A 14693-nucleotide genomic window follows, 5' to 3' on the forward strand; every position below is an offset into this window, starting at 1 on the left:
TATTGTGAAACTACGCCTAATAGCGCAGGGAATCAACATAACGTGTAAGTGGCACGAATCACGCCAGGAGAAACTTAAGCGTCCTCCACTGCACACTTATTTTGGAGCAAAAGACTTCGTCGTTTCCCAATAAACGTACATGCTCATGTTGCAGGTCTTTTGCTGCGGACTGTACAAAAAGATACGCATGCGCAAACCAAACTATAATAAAATATACTTTATTTAAATCACAACATACCCATGTACATGCCACAACAAGAATTATAACTACCTGTCTCCATAACTGAATGGTAGGTCTCGGAATTTGACCATTTTCCACATCGTCTACATTTCATAAATTGTACTCCCCGTCTTTGATGGCCCATTATTTGGCGGGATTTTTTTTTGACAAAATAAAAAAATATGGGTCTCTTATAAACATGTCTAGTTGCTATAAAAAAAAAAGTTTCAACAATATCTGAAATGGTGATAGTACATGCTCTGCCTGAATTGAAATGGAAGCCACCATATATGATGTTGTATACCATAGGAAAGGGAATGAAATATGCTGTAAAATGACACCTCAACAAGCTCGCTAGGACAGCTGCAATTCCAATTTCAAAATACATTAAATATGCTATTTTGGGCATTTTTTCCAAATTTTACGTAGCCCTATCTTCAACACCGGTCGATATATAGAGTTGAAATTTGGTATTTTCTTAGTCTATATGAATAGTACCCCTGTGCAAAATTTCATGACAATCTGAGTTGGTAAGGTAAATTTGGCTCAATGGTTTCATACTAGGAACGCTATAAAATAAAATACAGCTTTTGTACATTGTAGAAATGTGGCAGAGAAAATAAAATCTAACAGCGTTTTTTCATATGCACTTCCTTATTTTGGGTTAAGTGCTGTATCGCCGGTCAAATTTTAGGAAATTTACCGGGTCAATTGGAAAATTTATTTAAGTTTGTTAGGAAGAATGAGTGAAAGTTAGGTAAGGGGAATAGTAAAAGTTAAGAAAGTGGTTGTTTTTGATGTAAGCGGTACTATATGTGGAGTCAGATGGACTATTTCGCGGAGATCTACACTTGTTTTGGTATAGTGGTGCATGAGCCAGTGTGGGGACGTGTCCTCCTCATTCCCCGGTGGGTACGCCCATGCTGATTACCAAAATTTGCCATTTCAATTTAGAGCGTCTTTGATTGATAGTCGCCGAACGTAGACTAAAATGAAAATGGAAAAAATTCCAGCAATAATGCAAATTATTTAACGAATTTAATATTATTTAGTTTGGGTTAAGTGCTGTATCGCCGGTCAAATTTTAGGAAATTTACCGGGTCAATTGGAAAATTTATTTAAGTTTGTTAGGAAGAATGAGTGAAAGTTAGGTAAGGGGAATAGTAAAAGTTAAGAAAGTGGTTGTTTTTGATGTAAGCGGTACTATATGTGGAGTCAGATGGACTATTTCGCGGAGATCTACACTTGTTTTGGTATAGTGGTGCATGAGCCAGTGTGGGGACGTGTCCTCCTCATTCCCCGGTGGGTACGCCCATGCTGATTACCAAAATTTGCCATTTCAATTTAGAGCGTCTTTGATTGATAGTCGCCGAACGTAGACTAAAATGAAAATGGAAAAAATTCCAGCAATAATGCAAATTATTTAACGAATTTAATATTATTTAGTTTGGGTTAAGTGCTGTATCGCCGGTCAAATTTTAGGAAATTTACCGGGTCAATTGGAAAATTTATTTAAGTTTGTTAGGAAGAATGAGTGAAAGTTAGGTAAGGGGAATAGTAAAAGTTAAGAAAGTGGTTGTTTTTGATGTAAGCGGTACTATATGTGGAGTCAGATGGACTATTTCGCGGAGATCTACACTTGTTTTGGTATAGTGGTGCATGAGCCAGTGTGGGGACGTGTTCTCCTCATTCCCCGGTGGGTACGCCCATGCTGATTACCAAAATTTGCCATTTCAATTTAGAGCGTCTTTGATTGATAGTCGCCGAACGTAGACTAAAATGAAAATGGAAAAAATTCCAGCAACAATGCAAATTATTTAACGAATTTAATATTATTTAGTTCACTAGAAATCAACCACAAAATTTTATGGATTTTAAAAAATTCAAACGTATAGACTGCAATAAAGCACAAGGAGATATTTACATTAAACTATTATTCACCTCTATGTTTCTTCTTGAATCTTATCGCAAAGACTTTTGTCGTTCATTCAACTCCAGCCTACGAAAATATATGAGCAGAAGATTAAATAAAACACAAGTAGACCAATGGTAAAATCTCCCGCGTAATTTGAATAATATTTACATGAGATACTAACAATTTGGCGGCATTAAGTGTTAGTGCTCAGTGAAGACTGTTGGTGCTGTGAAGCTTGTAGTGTATATTCAATAAACGTAAGTTTCGTTTGTGTAATTATTATAATAATCAGCTTAAAAGAAGGTTTATTTGTTTTATCTAACCTAATTATGCTGATAATTCACTGTTTTGATAGGCCTCAGATTTCTTCCCGTGGGAAAAGAGAATGCTCGTTATTTATTATTATTATTATTATTATTATTTTGTCATATTGGGAAGTTATTATCCCTCAGGCTTATTAATTCTAAGAATTATAAAGTAAATTTTAGTATTCGAAATACGTAATGAAATACCTAGAATGTATGATGGAAGGTAAATGTTTCGAGCCCGGACAGTTCTTTATTGTTATTGAAATTCAAGCGGATATTACGGATTTATTTTCGCTTGAGTATTCATAACTTAGAACTGAAGTGCTTATTTCCACAATTGCCGAAATAGAAAAAAATGTCGCATGTGACCATGAGCAAGACGATTCCTATTACAAGGAACTCTGAATTGGGGCGGAGCACTATGTAATTTTTGTTGTTGTTGTTGTACAGCTCAACCCCGCCGAACTCTGTAGGGGATCCAAACATTTCGCGGAGATCTACACTTGTTTTGGTATAGTGGTGCATGAGCCAGTGTGGAAATAGTGCGTGTATTTCAGGGGTGTGACATATCATGTGTGAGTTACATAGAACTATTTGAAAATAACGAGCGACAGTTAAGAAATTGTTGTACACGATTTCCATCTTGAAATTGCAAAAGTTTACAGGCCTCAGTTTTGAAGGTAAGTGACTTCTAACTTAACGGCAATGTATTTCTGCACAGTGTACAGTGTACTTTGTTGACAATTGAAGCGTTACTAGTATGAAACCGTGAAAAATGCTATTGGAATTTGTGTGATTGCCAAAGCCCGTATATTTTCACTACCCTGTCTTACATGTATACCCACCGTCGTTGATGCGCTTGCTCCCTTAGGATACGCTACAACGCGGGCCTACCAGCTTCGCCCTGCCCTCACTCAGTTAGGTAGCATTCGTGCTTTTTAGTAGTCACCTGGCACAGGTTGGTTTTGTTATTTGTGCTCTAGTTTTAATGCTGCTAATCTAAAGTAATGTAATCTAACATAACTTAATCTAATCGAATGCAGTATATTTTGGTGCTTTTGTTCGATTTTCAAGCTGGTCCGGCCATACAGCACTAATGCCCTTGTTTTTACCATCGTATAATGCTCGTAGTAGTTGTACACTAGTAATCGTACAGTTATAAAATACAGCTGTATTACTTACTATTTAATTCAGCTGCCTGTAGAAATTTGTTTCATTTAAATGTATCCATCATACGGAGCGTATCAGGGTGGTGAAAAGCGTGGAAAACCGAAAAAAGCCAGGGAATTTGAGATGTCCGGGAACAGTCAGGGAATTCTTTTCAATGAACCGATTCGTGAGAAAGCCAGAGAACGTGCCCTGCGGAGCTCTAACCCGCCTTCACTCGCTGATGCTCGCTCTGCAATACTATGTGAATATAATATTAAACTTTGTCACAGAAAGGAACCAACCTAGCTACTACCTATATATATGGGCTGACAGGTAAGTTCTCAAAACTGGAACCGAAAGATAAGATCTCTGAGGCGAAGAATTGAAAAAATGAATGAAGTGGCCAAAGTAAAAAAATACCCTATTACAGGATTGGCTGGTTTAAACCAGCTGGTTTAAAAGAAAAAGTTTAAAGCGAAAAATGTTTGTAAATGTGTAAGTGTTCGTAAAATCTTGATGGACGTACATTTGTGATTTCATCATTCATGTTTCATCTCGTCTATTATTAAGCCCTGCGTTCTCCGTTCATTACTCAGAGAGATTTTACTTGCATACTACAAGATAGTGTTGTAGAGGCCTGAAAAGAAAACTGGAAATTTTGGGTAAAAAGCATGGTAAAGAGTGTTGATAAAATGTTTTGTATATTTCAGTATAACCATATAGATGTTTCCATTTTGTAATAATGATGTATTTGTTTTGCAGGTAAAGTCGGTGAAAACCTTGCTTACCCATCAAGTAAAAGTTCGAAAATGAGGCCTGGTTCTTCCCGACCGTTAACGATAGCCGTTGAAGGAAACATTGGTAGTGGCAAAACTACATTTCTCAATCACTGCTCCAAACAAAATAATGTGCATATTTTAGCAGAACCTGTGGAACTCTGGAGGGATGTGAAGGGGCATAATTTATTGGTAAGAAATACCTTTCGTTTTAATAATAATAAAACTTTTACCTCTTTCAATCGATAGTATGCCTTTAGATCAGTGGTCTTCAACTCATCAGATAGTGCCGTCCACATTAAGAATTAGAATGTTTCGTGGGCCACTGAAGTATATTACGGTATTTAAAAGCAGAATAAGTGGAACCCGGGTTCGATTCCCGGAGGGAGCTCATGTGGTTCGGATTCCACGTTAATCAGTAGGTCCCGTCTCATATAGCCTCGCTGCTGAAAGGACGTGAAACTCAAAATCAACTCAACCCGAATGAGTGGAACTTATTTGAGTAATGACATAACAGACATTTTGGGAATATCTGGGAATTGTTTCGTACACCTTGAGTAGCTAATCATTTGTTTCTGCTTCTTCATTGACCGTGACATTTTCGAATGGAGAATGGATTGTACTTACTCGTAGAAGTATAAAACTGTATGATGCTGCTATCATTTACCAGCACCAAGTGATACTAAGGTAGGAGTGCACTTAACAACGTAGTTAGGTACTTATCATTACACCGTATTCGAATTCGTTCGAATTCTTTGTTCCGTATAACTCAATTGTAAACACATCCATCTATAGCGCAAACATCTCCACCGCGACAACCGTAGACTATTTTACATTATCAGCGCTTTTTATTGGGTCGATGCATAAGTTCATGCGGTTCTTATATTTTATATTTCATTTCTGCTGTTCTGTCCAAATTCAATTATAAATACAATATAGACATAACATTAACATATTCTACGAGTGTAACAATACATTGCATAAATTGCATATACATTCAAAAACTTGCGCCATTTCCCTGCGTTATTTGACGAGAATTCACATGAAGCAACTCATTCAAGCGATTTTCATAAAAAACTGAAGGTTTCCCAGACCGTGGATCATCAGACAAGTTAAACTGTCCTGCTCGAAAGCAAGAAAAACATTTCTGTGCTGTTCTTTCAGCAATTGCTTCATTCCCGTACACTGCACAAATTGTTCTAGCAGCTTCTGCTGCACTGGATTCTCGGTTAAACTCGAAAAGTAAGTAAAATGTGACGGAAATGATCAATTTTCTCAGCTTGACATGCCATATTAGTTTGTCTGAAATATATACAATAATACGTTCACAATCAAGAAAACCCGTGTTTCACAATACACGAACTCCGAACTACGGTAAAACAATAAGCAATCGCTTCACGCCGCATTGTTGCCAACCCAAAAGAAAACCGCACGAACTTATGCATCGACCCAATATTATTATTAAGCTTATCATTATGGCTTCTACGATTAAAAGCGTAAGACAAGTAATTCGTGCCCAGTTTTTAATGAAAAGTGGAACACTTTATAGTTTTGTGTGCCGATTCGTGCTAGTGTATTTAATCTGTCATGAGTCAATGTCAGTGTAAAACAATACAATAGAAAGACACTTGAGACATGCATCCAGTGTTGTTCACAATCAGAGACAGCTTTATGTCTAAAAGTGAACCCTCTGCAAAGTCATTTAGAGTTCCTGCAAGACTTGCTACAAAGGCAAGGGACAGACCGAAGCTCGCGTAAAAATGAGTTATATACTAGCTGAAAAAAAATGGCAAAAACCCAAAGCATTCATGGAGGGGAAGTTCGTGAGTGTCTCATCCTGCTGGGGAAATTCTGTGCCCAGATAAGAAAGAAGTGTTTAGAAAACTGGGTTCGGGATGGCTGTTGCACGACGTGTCGAAGAACTTGCCATTTACATTGAAAGAACTTTAACGGTCATTCGAATTTACGTCATATTCACCTACTTTAAATTAGAGCAAACAGCTGGCTATTTTTATCCGTGGCATTGTTCAATAATTCTATGTAAGAAAAATGTTAACTCGTATCTGTGAAGAGAAGTACAAATACACTGACATTCTTGAAGAAAGATGATTTGTAGCCTACTAGAGAAAGAGCTACGGAACTAGAAGGAAAGGATTTTGTTCATTATTAATGTTCACTCTACTAGGAAAAGTTGTGTGAAAGAATTATTGGACTTGAGAATGTTATGAAAGTTATTATGATTGTCTTCAATTCTATTACATCGAAAGAATTGAATTACTGAAGAGTTTTTTTTTATAATGGTGATGTGGTTTATTATAATGATGTGCGTTGGTTGAATAGAGGGAAGGTTCTCAAAAGTGCCTTTGACTTAAGAACCAAAATACAACAGTTCATGCAAAGCAAGGCGACATCGATTGTGGAATTTATCAATCCGAAGTGGATGACAGACTTGACGTTTATAATTAACTAGCCTTTGGCTAACTGAAGGCTTCGCTCCCAGAGCACCGCGTTTGCTCGGCCTACAGTCTCGCATCTCTTATGTATCAGCCTTTGCATCAGCAGTGAATTTCGTGCATTTGCTCTTCATATTTCCTGCATTTGCCGAGCTGGAGGCTTTGCCCCCACAACCCCGCATTTTCTCGGCTTATGACCTCGCACCTCTAAAATCCACAATTCTACTGATTTTCAAATTTCTGTTCGTATTTCAACTATTTAAAAGGTAAGATTTTGTATTCAAGAATACGCCTATTTTTTTTAAAAAAATTATGGGAATTTCTTCATTCCCCTTTAGACCCCTTAAAAATTAAAAATATTCACTTTTGGCACTTTTCCTGTCGGTTAGTCTCGGAAGGCTACAATCATGCCAAGTTTCATCATTCTAATCCTACTGGAAGTGCCTAAACATTTTGGAGTGTTGAAGGCGTCACATATAAATAACATGGGAAAGATTTTTCAGTTCCCCGTAAAACAGTTAACAAAAAACATCTTTTTTTTTCGAAAAAAAAAACCTTTTTTGTGGGGTAGGGGGTTAAACCCGTTTTTTTGGTTTAAATGATTTGCTGTATGTATTCATATTACATATGGACAGAAATAAGTTTGTTATGCCTTGATGTTATTATGCAGCAACGGGGTTATGCTGGAAGGAGTCACATAAGCTTAAAGCGGAATCCAAGCTGCTTCTCGGCTTACATCCAAGAGAAATTGTCTTCCATTTGGACTCGACACCGGGACTAATTGGCCACAAATACTATGAGTCTGCCGACTCACTCATGAAGCACTCCTGATAAAAATACGTTATACTGATCTTTACATACTTGTAATGTAATCGTCAAGAGTCATTTCAAAAGGACAAAGAAGATAGTTTCACACGTTACCGTTATATATAAATCGGGAAATTCCTGCCTTAGCTATTGGGAAAAATCTCGTTATTGCTTGGTATGTAAAATTTTAAAGTAAACGTATCATAATCAGTACATTAAAACTGAGGTATTAAATTACAAACTTAATATGTAGATATCATTCAATAAAATTAAGACTGAAATTCCAATCGAAGCTAATTATAACTTTTACTGATTTACTTAGGTAACGCTAACGACAACGTACAAGCATACTGAATGTCAAATTTTTATCCTAATTCCTAAAACATGAGATTATAGGAAAAAAAGACTCATTTAAATAACATGGAGAAATTCTTCCTTCCCCATTTAGACCCCCCTAAAAATTAAAAATATTCACTTTTGGCAATTTTTCTGTCAGTTAGTCCCGAAAAGCTAAAATCATGTCAAATTTAGTAATTGTATCCCTACAGGAAGTGCCCAATAATTTTGGAGTGTAAAAGGTGTCCCATATAAATAACATGGAAAAGGTTTTTTAGTTCCCCATAAAATCACTTTAAAGTTGAAAATTTTTATTTTTATACTGATTTACTTAGGTAATGTTAACGTAAACGTACACGCATACTGAATGTCAAGTTTTTATCCTAATTCCTAAAACATGAGGTTATAGGGGAAAAAGACTCATTTAAATAACATGGAGAAATTCTTCCTTCCCCATTTAGACCCCCTAAAAGTTAAAAATACTCAGTTTTGGTAATTTTCCTATCGGTTAGTCCCGGAAAGCTACAATCATGCCAAATTTCAACTTTCCACGTCAACCGGAAGTACCCCTTTAATTTATGTCAGTTCATGTAGTTTTATATATACGTGTAGTTAGGATATCTCGTTGCATATGAATAACCTAAATGCACTGCTACAATCCAGAGATCAACTGATTCATACTCTGTTTCATCATTAAGATTTTTTGGCCAGATTCAGACTTTGGGAAGATCTAACTCGTTTTCAACATCTTGTCGAGTGCAACTCTTAATCCCTTGGTGAACACGCTAAAAAAAAATTGGCTGTATCGCGAAGTAAATTTGAAGAGAATTTTAGTGATTCTCGTAACCAGCAATCTTTAAATTTATTTTCGAAACCATTCAGTGTCATTGCTCCCGACATATCAGGATTAACACAAATAAAGCTACTTCGAACCTCATAACAGGTCTCTAATTGAGAGGAACTTTCTTCATTGTGCCCTTGCTTATATTTTATACCAAAAGTACATTTCTGAAGACACATTCCCTAACCTTTGCTGATATGCTTTGAAAATGTATGCTTTATTACGAAGCGCATACTTATGTGAGCAATTCTTCTCAAGAGTGAAGCATCTAAAGTCTAAGACAAGAAGTCAGATTACAGACCAACATCGTAATACTCTGCATGTAACGATTTCTACCATTGACGCCAACTTTGACAAACTGATCAAGGAAAAGCGTTGTTAAGTTTTTCATTGATAGTATAAAAGTTGAACGTGTTCTTATATATATACATTACCGGGGCAGTAGTAACACATAAAAATAGTCTTATAGCGTGATAGACTGGAATATTTTATGTAAATTTAATATACAAAATGTATTACTGCTTATTTGGGCTGATTCCCTTTTTTTCTTTTTCTTTTTTTAAAAAAAGAAAAAGATGTTTAATAATTTATAAATCGCGAGTTTTGGCTCACCAGAATTACTTCAGTGTTGAAGCTATCGCTACATGAGTTGTTTAATCAATAATTAAACCAAACTTGAATATTTATACAGATAGCGGAAAACTAACTCAGTAGTAGATTCTTTGAATCAAATGAAAGAATAATATTCCGAGAAGTACTGGTCGAGAAACGTATTCTTTGAAAGCTCTAATCTGCCTAAATTACGAAAAGTGAGGTTTTATAGCGTCCTACTCTCACTTCAATGACATCTAGGTCATCTTAAGTGATTCTAGAAGTGAAAACTAATGCCGGGTTTATTTAAATGTTTGTGCTTGTTAACCATTCTGTAGTTTCATAACTAATATTAGATCTACCGGTATCAGAAGGCTTCCAAACTATTACATAACTTCCTCTTCTATAATCCGTTATATAGATACCGCACGCTTTAAAAATAAATCTCATATAAATTGTAAGTATCCCCACATTTTAGTGTGTAGTATTTCATCGAGCACATGTTACATTTATAAAACACGTGCTATTGTTTGCAATCATCAATTGTTTGTATTGTTTGTTTTATTTGTATTGTATTGTATTCTATTGCTTGTAATCAATACGAAAGACTCTTCATGAAAAATAAGGAAATATGTATTTCTGCGTTTTCGAAACTTCGCTTCTAAGGAGCAAAGGAATATCGTTTCTCGAATATTCAATTTTTTCTTGATTCAGAAAATGCCGAGTGTAAAGAATCGCTCGCTTAATTTGGAGGTGTGGAATTTGCCATATAGGCTTTTAATTAAAAGTAATGAAATATGTTTCAGCGTTTCAAGAAATTCCGCTTCTAAGGAGGTCATTTCTATACCCAAATTTCCCCTTCCTTACAAAGTGCCAAATGTAAGGATTCGTTTAACATAGAGGTGTGAAATTTGATAAGTAAGTTTTTTAAAATTAAAAACAAGTAGTGTTTCTAAAAATTCCGCTTATAAGGATTCTGTAATTTCCAAATTACTTTTCTTTATTCAGAAAATGACCAATCTAAGCATGCTTAAGTTGGAGGTACTTTCCGGAAGCTCCTCTCTAAGAAAGAAAAGGGAGAAATTTAGGTTCAATATTGAAATTTGCTGAAGTTGGAGGTGTGTTCTGCGTTACACAATATATTCGTTAAAAATACGTGATTCAGCATTAAAAAAAATATATATCTACAATATTCATGTTTACGGTTTTATATTTGTTACATCTTCCTGTACGCAGAAAGGACTCTTGTCAGTATTGATAACATTTAGCTACTATTTATTATACAGTGATTCCCCTTGCCCGCAGTAATCATTTCAGGTTTAGCTTTGTGGGGGAGGAGGTAAAACTCCGTTTAACGTTTGTCGGTAATATATTATTATACTATTGATTAAAATTATATATACACATCTAGAACTCAGGGGGGAAGGGGCAATTGCCAGCCCCTCTTTCCCCAGAAATGACTCCCTTGCTTGCGCGAATTACTATAGAGTTAGTTTCTAGGATAAAAGTTCATCCATATTGATTTCTGTTTAGGATTAAACATTAACATCGAGGTTATATAAGAAATGGGCATATTGTTTAACGTGGAATCCGAACCATATGATTTTCCACCAGGAGTCTAGTATGGATCTCTCACACCTGAGTGAATGTTAGAGACAAGAGGAGGTATTGTGATTTTGCTTAATATATATGTTCTAATGTACTATATTTCATAGCTGTGATGTATATTTATAAATTTCTTACAATCAAACAAACAAAATGCATATTATTAAAAAAGAAGCTTGCCTAGCCAGGATTCGAACTAAGTTAAAAATAAACATTAGCACGCGAATCCATTACGTTATCCACTAGACAAAGAGCGCATGACTGTTAACCTATTTCGTTTGTTTGTGTTACTGTTCTGTTGACGGTGTACTTTCCACAGGCTTTAATCTCGTATCATGTAATATGCCCGTTTTTACTTTTGTCATGATATTTATTTTGAAGAGGGGTGGATATTTTATGATTGTTTTCTACATGCCACCTGAATATTTACTTGGAGGCATGAGAATATGCACATCGCTCTGTAACAGAATGGAGGGAAGGGAGATCCGAGGGATGTGAGGATCTAGGTTCAAGCTCTTGGCTTAGTCTGTGTAAGGCAGTCCCCCTCCCCTTTTTTGTGACCAAAACTGTACAGCAAAAGTGTGCCTGTTTATCTCATCAATTTCTTAATTCGGTCGTGGCCTGACCTTGACATAATCTGTGACCTGTCAGCTGTTCTGTAGTAACAGAAATCGTAACGTAAAATAGATTTAACTGAATAGTTCAGTTTTTCAGATTATTCCGAATTTTGTTATTACAAAATAAGTGATAGGCACTAACTGCTGATTTTAACATTGTATGTAATTCCAACACACTTGTATATGCATATTCAAAATAAAACACACGAATTATATAAATTACTGTTTTCTTTTTAGAATACCCAAACGGAATTTTGGCGTTCTTTTTCAGTATTGGGTACAGCATGGTATAGCACACTAAACATGTCATGAAGGACTCCTGACTAGGGTTCCAGAAGAACGAAGGAAAAAATCCACTCAGAGCCACAGAAAGTCTGTGTGAAATCTTAATGTTTTATATCAATCCATAAGCCGCTTTTCAGGGACTTAGAAACAAAGGAGTAAATGGGTAACATAAAGTGTATGATTGTTTATTTTTTTAAATTCATTTTCCATTGTCTGTTCTTTGTTCGCTACAGTCTTAAACGATGATTCATGTAATGGCCATGAAATGTGTAAAATTCCCACGAAACTTTTGAAAGCATTGGGCCGAGCTTCTTGATTTAAAACTTTTATGTTCATTGTAACACAACTAATGCTTATGTTAATGAGTCATTACCTTTACTCTGTATTGAGAAGGTTTTCAGTGAACTTGACCATGTTAATCGCCAAATATTCACATCCTGCTAAGTGTGTAGAATTGTATCAATAAATATAAGACACAGTAAGTTGAGTAAATTATTCACAACCTTCTAACTCACGCATTTGCAGGGTGGATTGATTTAAATCGAATTCCGACATAAATTAACTTCAAGTGAAAATAAGTGAAATCCCGTTTCAGTTCTGTTATTTTGATTATGGAAGGTAATAATCATAATACAATAAGACTCAAATAGGTGTATAGCACAGTATGAAAACGAGTGTTCCATGCGGAGGATGATTAGGAAAAAATCCCGTTTTCTGAACGGGTGACGGAACAATTCTGCTTTCTTCTCTTCGAAACAGGGTTTGTAAATCGTTAACTATTTTACCAAGGAAATCACCATCAACATTTAAGAGGAAAATTCTTTTGTATGCATGTCTGGTTGTTTGTACTTCGATAATAGGGGCGTATTTAGGAGGGATCCGATCCCCTCTCCGAAACTTAAAATTTTGTAGATTTTATAACTTTAGGTAAAATTTATGATTTTTAGACATATTTCGTGCCGTAATCTAGTTCTGGATCACCCGTTTTTTTTTTTTAATATGTCCCTGTCAAATATGGAACTTGCGAAAGAAAAGTGCCATGTTGATAAACATTGCTGTACTTTATCCTCAATGCTTAAGAAACATTATTTGGGATTGCAATAGAGTAACAATTGGAGATTGATTCAAAATTCAACCACAATACTTTCACTTAAATGGTATAATTAACATTTAATACTAATTCCTAATGTTTTTTCTTCAGTTCGTGACTTGTGTTATACAAGGAGAAAAATGTGATTTAAATAAAAAAAAAATCAACAAAAATTATTTTTTTAAAAAAAATCGTGATTTTTTTTTCACCTTGTGCGTTTGATATTTCACTTCTATTATAATTTTTTGTTGATAATAAGGTGAATATGATGATCTACTTTGCGAAATTTTAAATATTAGATACTATACAATTAAACATTTACAGAATACTCTTTGCATATTTTCTACTGTTACTATAGCTTTATGTTGTGCTTGTCTGATGTCAGCATTGCCAGATCATTTATTAAAAATAAAATTGGTTTGAGTAAAAACCTATTGAAATTTTTTTTTTTTTTTTTTTGTGAAATTACTGTGTTTTTGTCATTTTTATGTTTATTATTTTTTTTTTTCCTTCCGCACAGAATCTCATGTACGAGGATCCTGCTCGATGGAGCATGACATTCCAAAGCTATGTACAACTTTCAATGACTGAGCTCCATCTCGCGAAAACAACGCAACCAATCAAAATGATGGAAAGATCCATTTTTAGTGCAAGGTAAAGTTACAAAAGAATAACTGGTTTTGGTTATATAACGCCATTTTTAATCCAAGGTAAAGTTAAAAAAAAAAAAAAAAAAACACCTACTAAGGACTGTAATTACAGAACGCTCATACTGTGGAAATAGGTAAGTCAAATTTAAATAAATAACTGTGTGTTCCATTAGAGTAAGTGTACTAAAAACACATTCATTTTTGATCGTGTCGCTTTTTAGTATCTCTTTAGTATGTTCTTGTTGAAAATGGTTATATTTATTTTTGTTCCGAAGATCAACTATGCTAATTGTTGCTTAGTATATTCTGGGCTAAGGAACATTCAGATTTAGATAAGCATAGCGCTTGCAGGGATTAATTCTTTTATATCTATTTTACTAATTTTAATTTTTACCGTGCTTAAACCCTGTACTGATAAACTAAAATCTTTCCTTGTAGGAATTAAGTATTACAGACTTCACACTGACCCTGAAGGTCAAAGAAATGTTTCAAAGTATATCGAAAGTCAGGGAAATTTGCTGTATTTAACAGAAGAGTCAGGGAATTGTTTTTAATCATTCACAGAAGATATGAAGCATGCCTGTAAAAACCAGGACAAGACAATGATAAAAAAAAGACTGAAGGAAGAAATAAAGAAGCTTGAGCAGCACCGAAATGCGTTAAAACTTCAACCTTTGAAAGAACAACAATAATTTGGATTAAATAATTCAAATGCTAAGAAGAAGAAAAATAAGTTAGATTTATTGGGTGTAGATAATCAGAGAATTTTTTAAAATAATGATATAATTCTTTTTTTTTTTTTTTTTAAATCAAAGCTGGCTTTATCTAAGTACAATTTGTGGTCACCTTTCCTAATAAAATACAATCCACATCCTGCTTCAAATAAGTAGGATGCTTTATATGAAGTGATTACTTCTTAATGGGATGGTCATGTTAAACAAAGTGTTTGAACAATTTTGTAATTGCTAATTTTTGTCTTTGGAATTTCTTATATGTTAAACTTTATCTTACTGTCGAGATTCCTTTTTGTCATCTCTGTTTATGTCTGGT

The 14693-nt window shown here is 34.9% G+C and overlaps 1 protein-coding gene across 4 annotated transcripts in view; it reads left to right on the plus strand.

Moving 5' to 3' along the window:
• The window catches only part of LOC145684765 (deoxynucleoside kinase-like), a 35720-nt gene that overhangs the window by 1859 nt on the left and 19168 nt on the right, over positions 1–14693 (plus strand). For 3 of the 4 annotated variants that reach the window (XM_081757144.1, XM_081757152.1, XM_081757139.1), the window contains exons 2-3: positions 4355–4560; positions 13514–13647. In XM_081757144.1, coding sequence (XP_081613270.1) covers positions 4355–4560; positions 13514–13647 — 340 coding nt within the window. Of the gene's footprint in view, positions 1–2237; positions 2393–4354; positions 4561–13513; positions 13648–14693 lie in introns of those variants that run through there. The other variant, XM_081757157.1, reaches the window with a different exon arrangement.

This window comes from Thermobia domestica, chromosome 1 (genome assembly GCF_964235325.1).
Source record: "Thermobia domestica chromosome 1, izTheDome1.hap1.1, whole genome shotgun sequence".
Lineage (NCBI taxonomy): Eukaryota > Metazoa > Arthropoda > Insecta > Zygentoma > Lepismatidae > Thermobia > Thermobia domestica.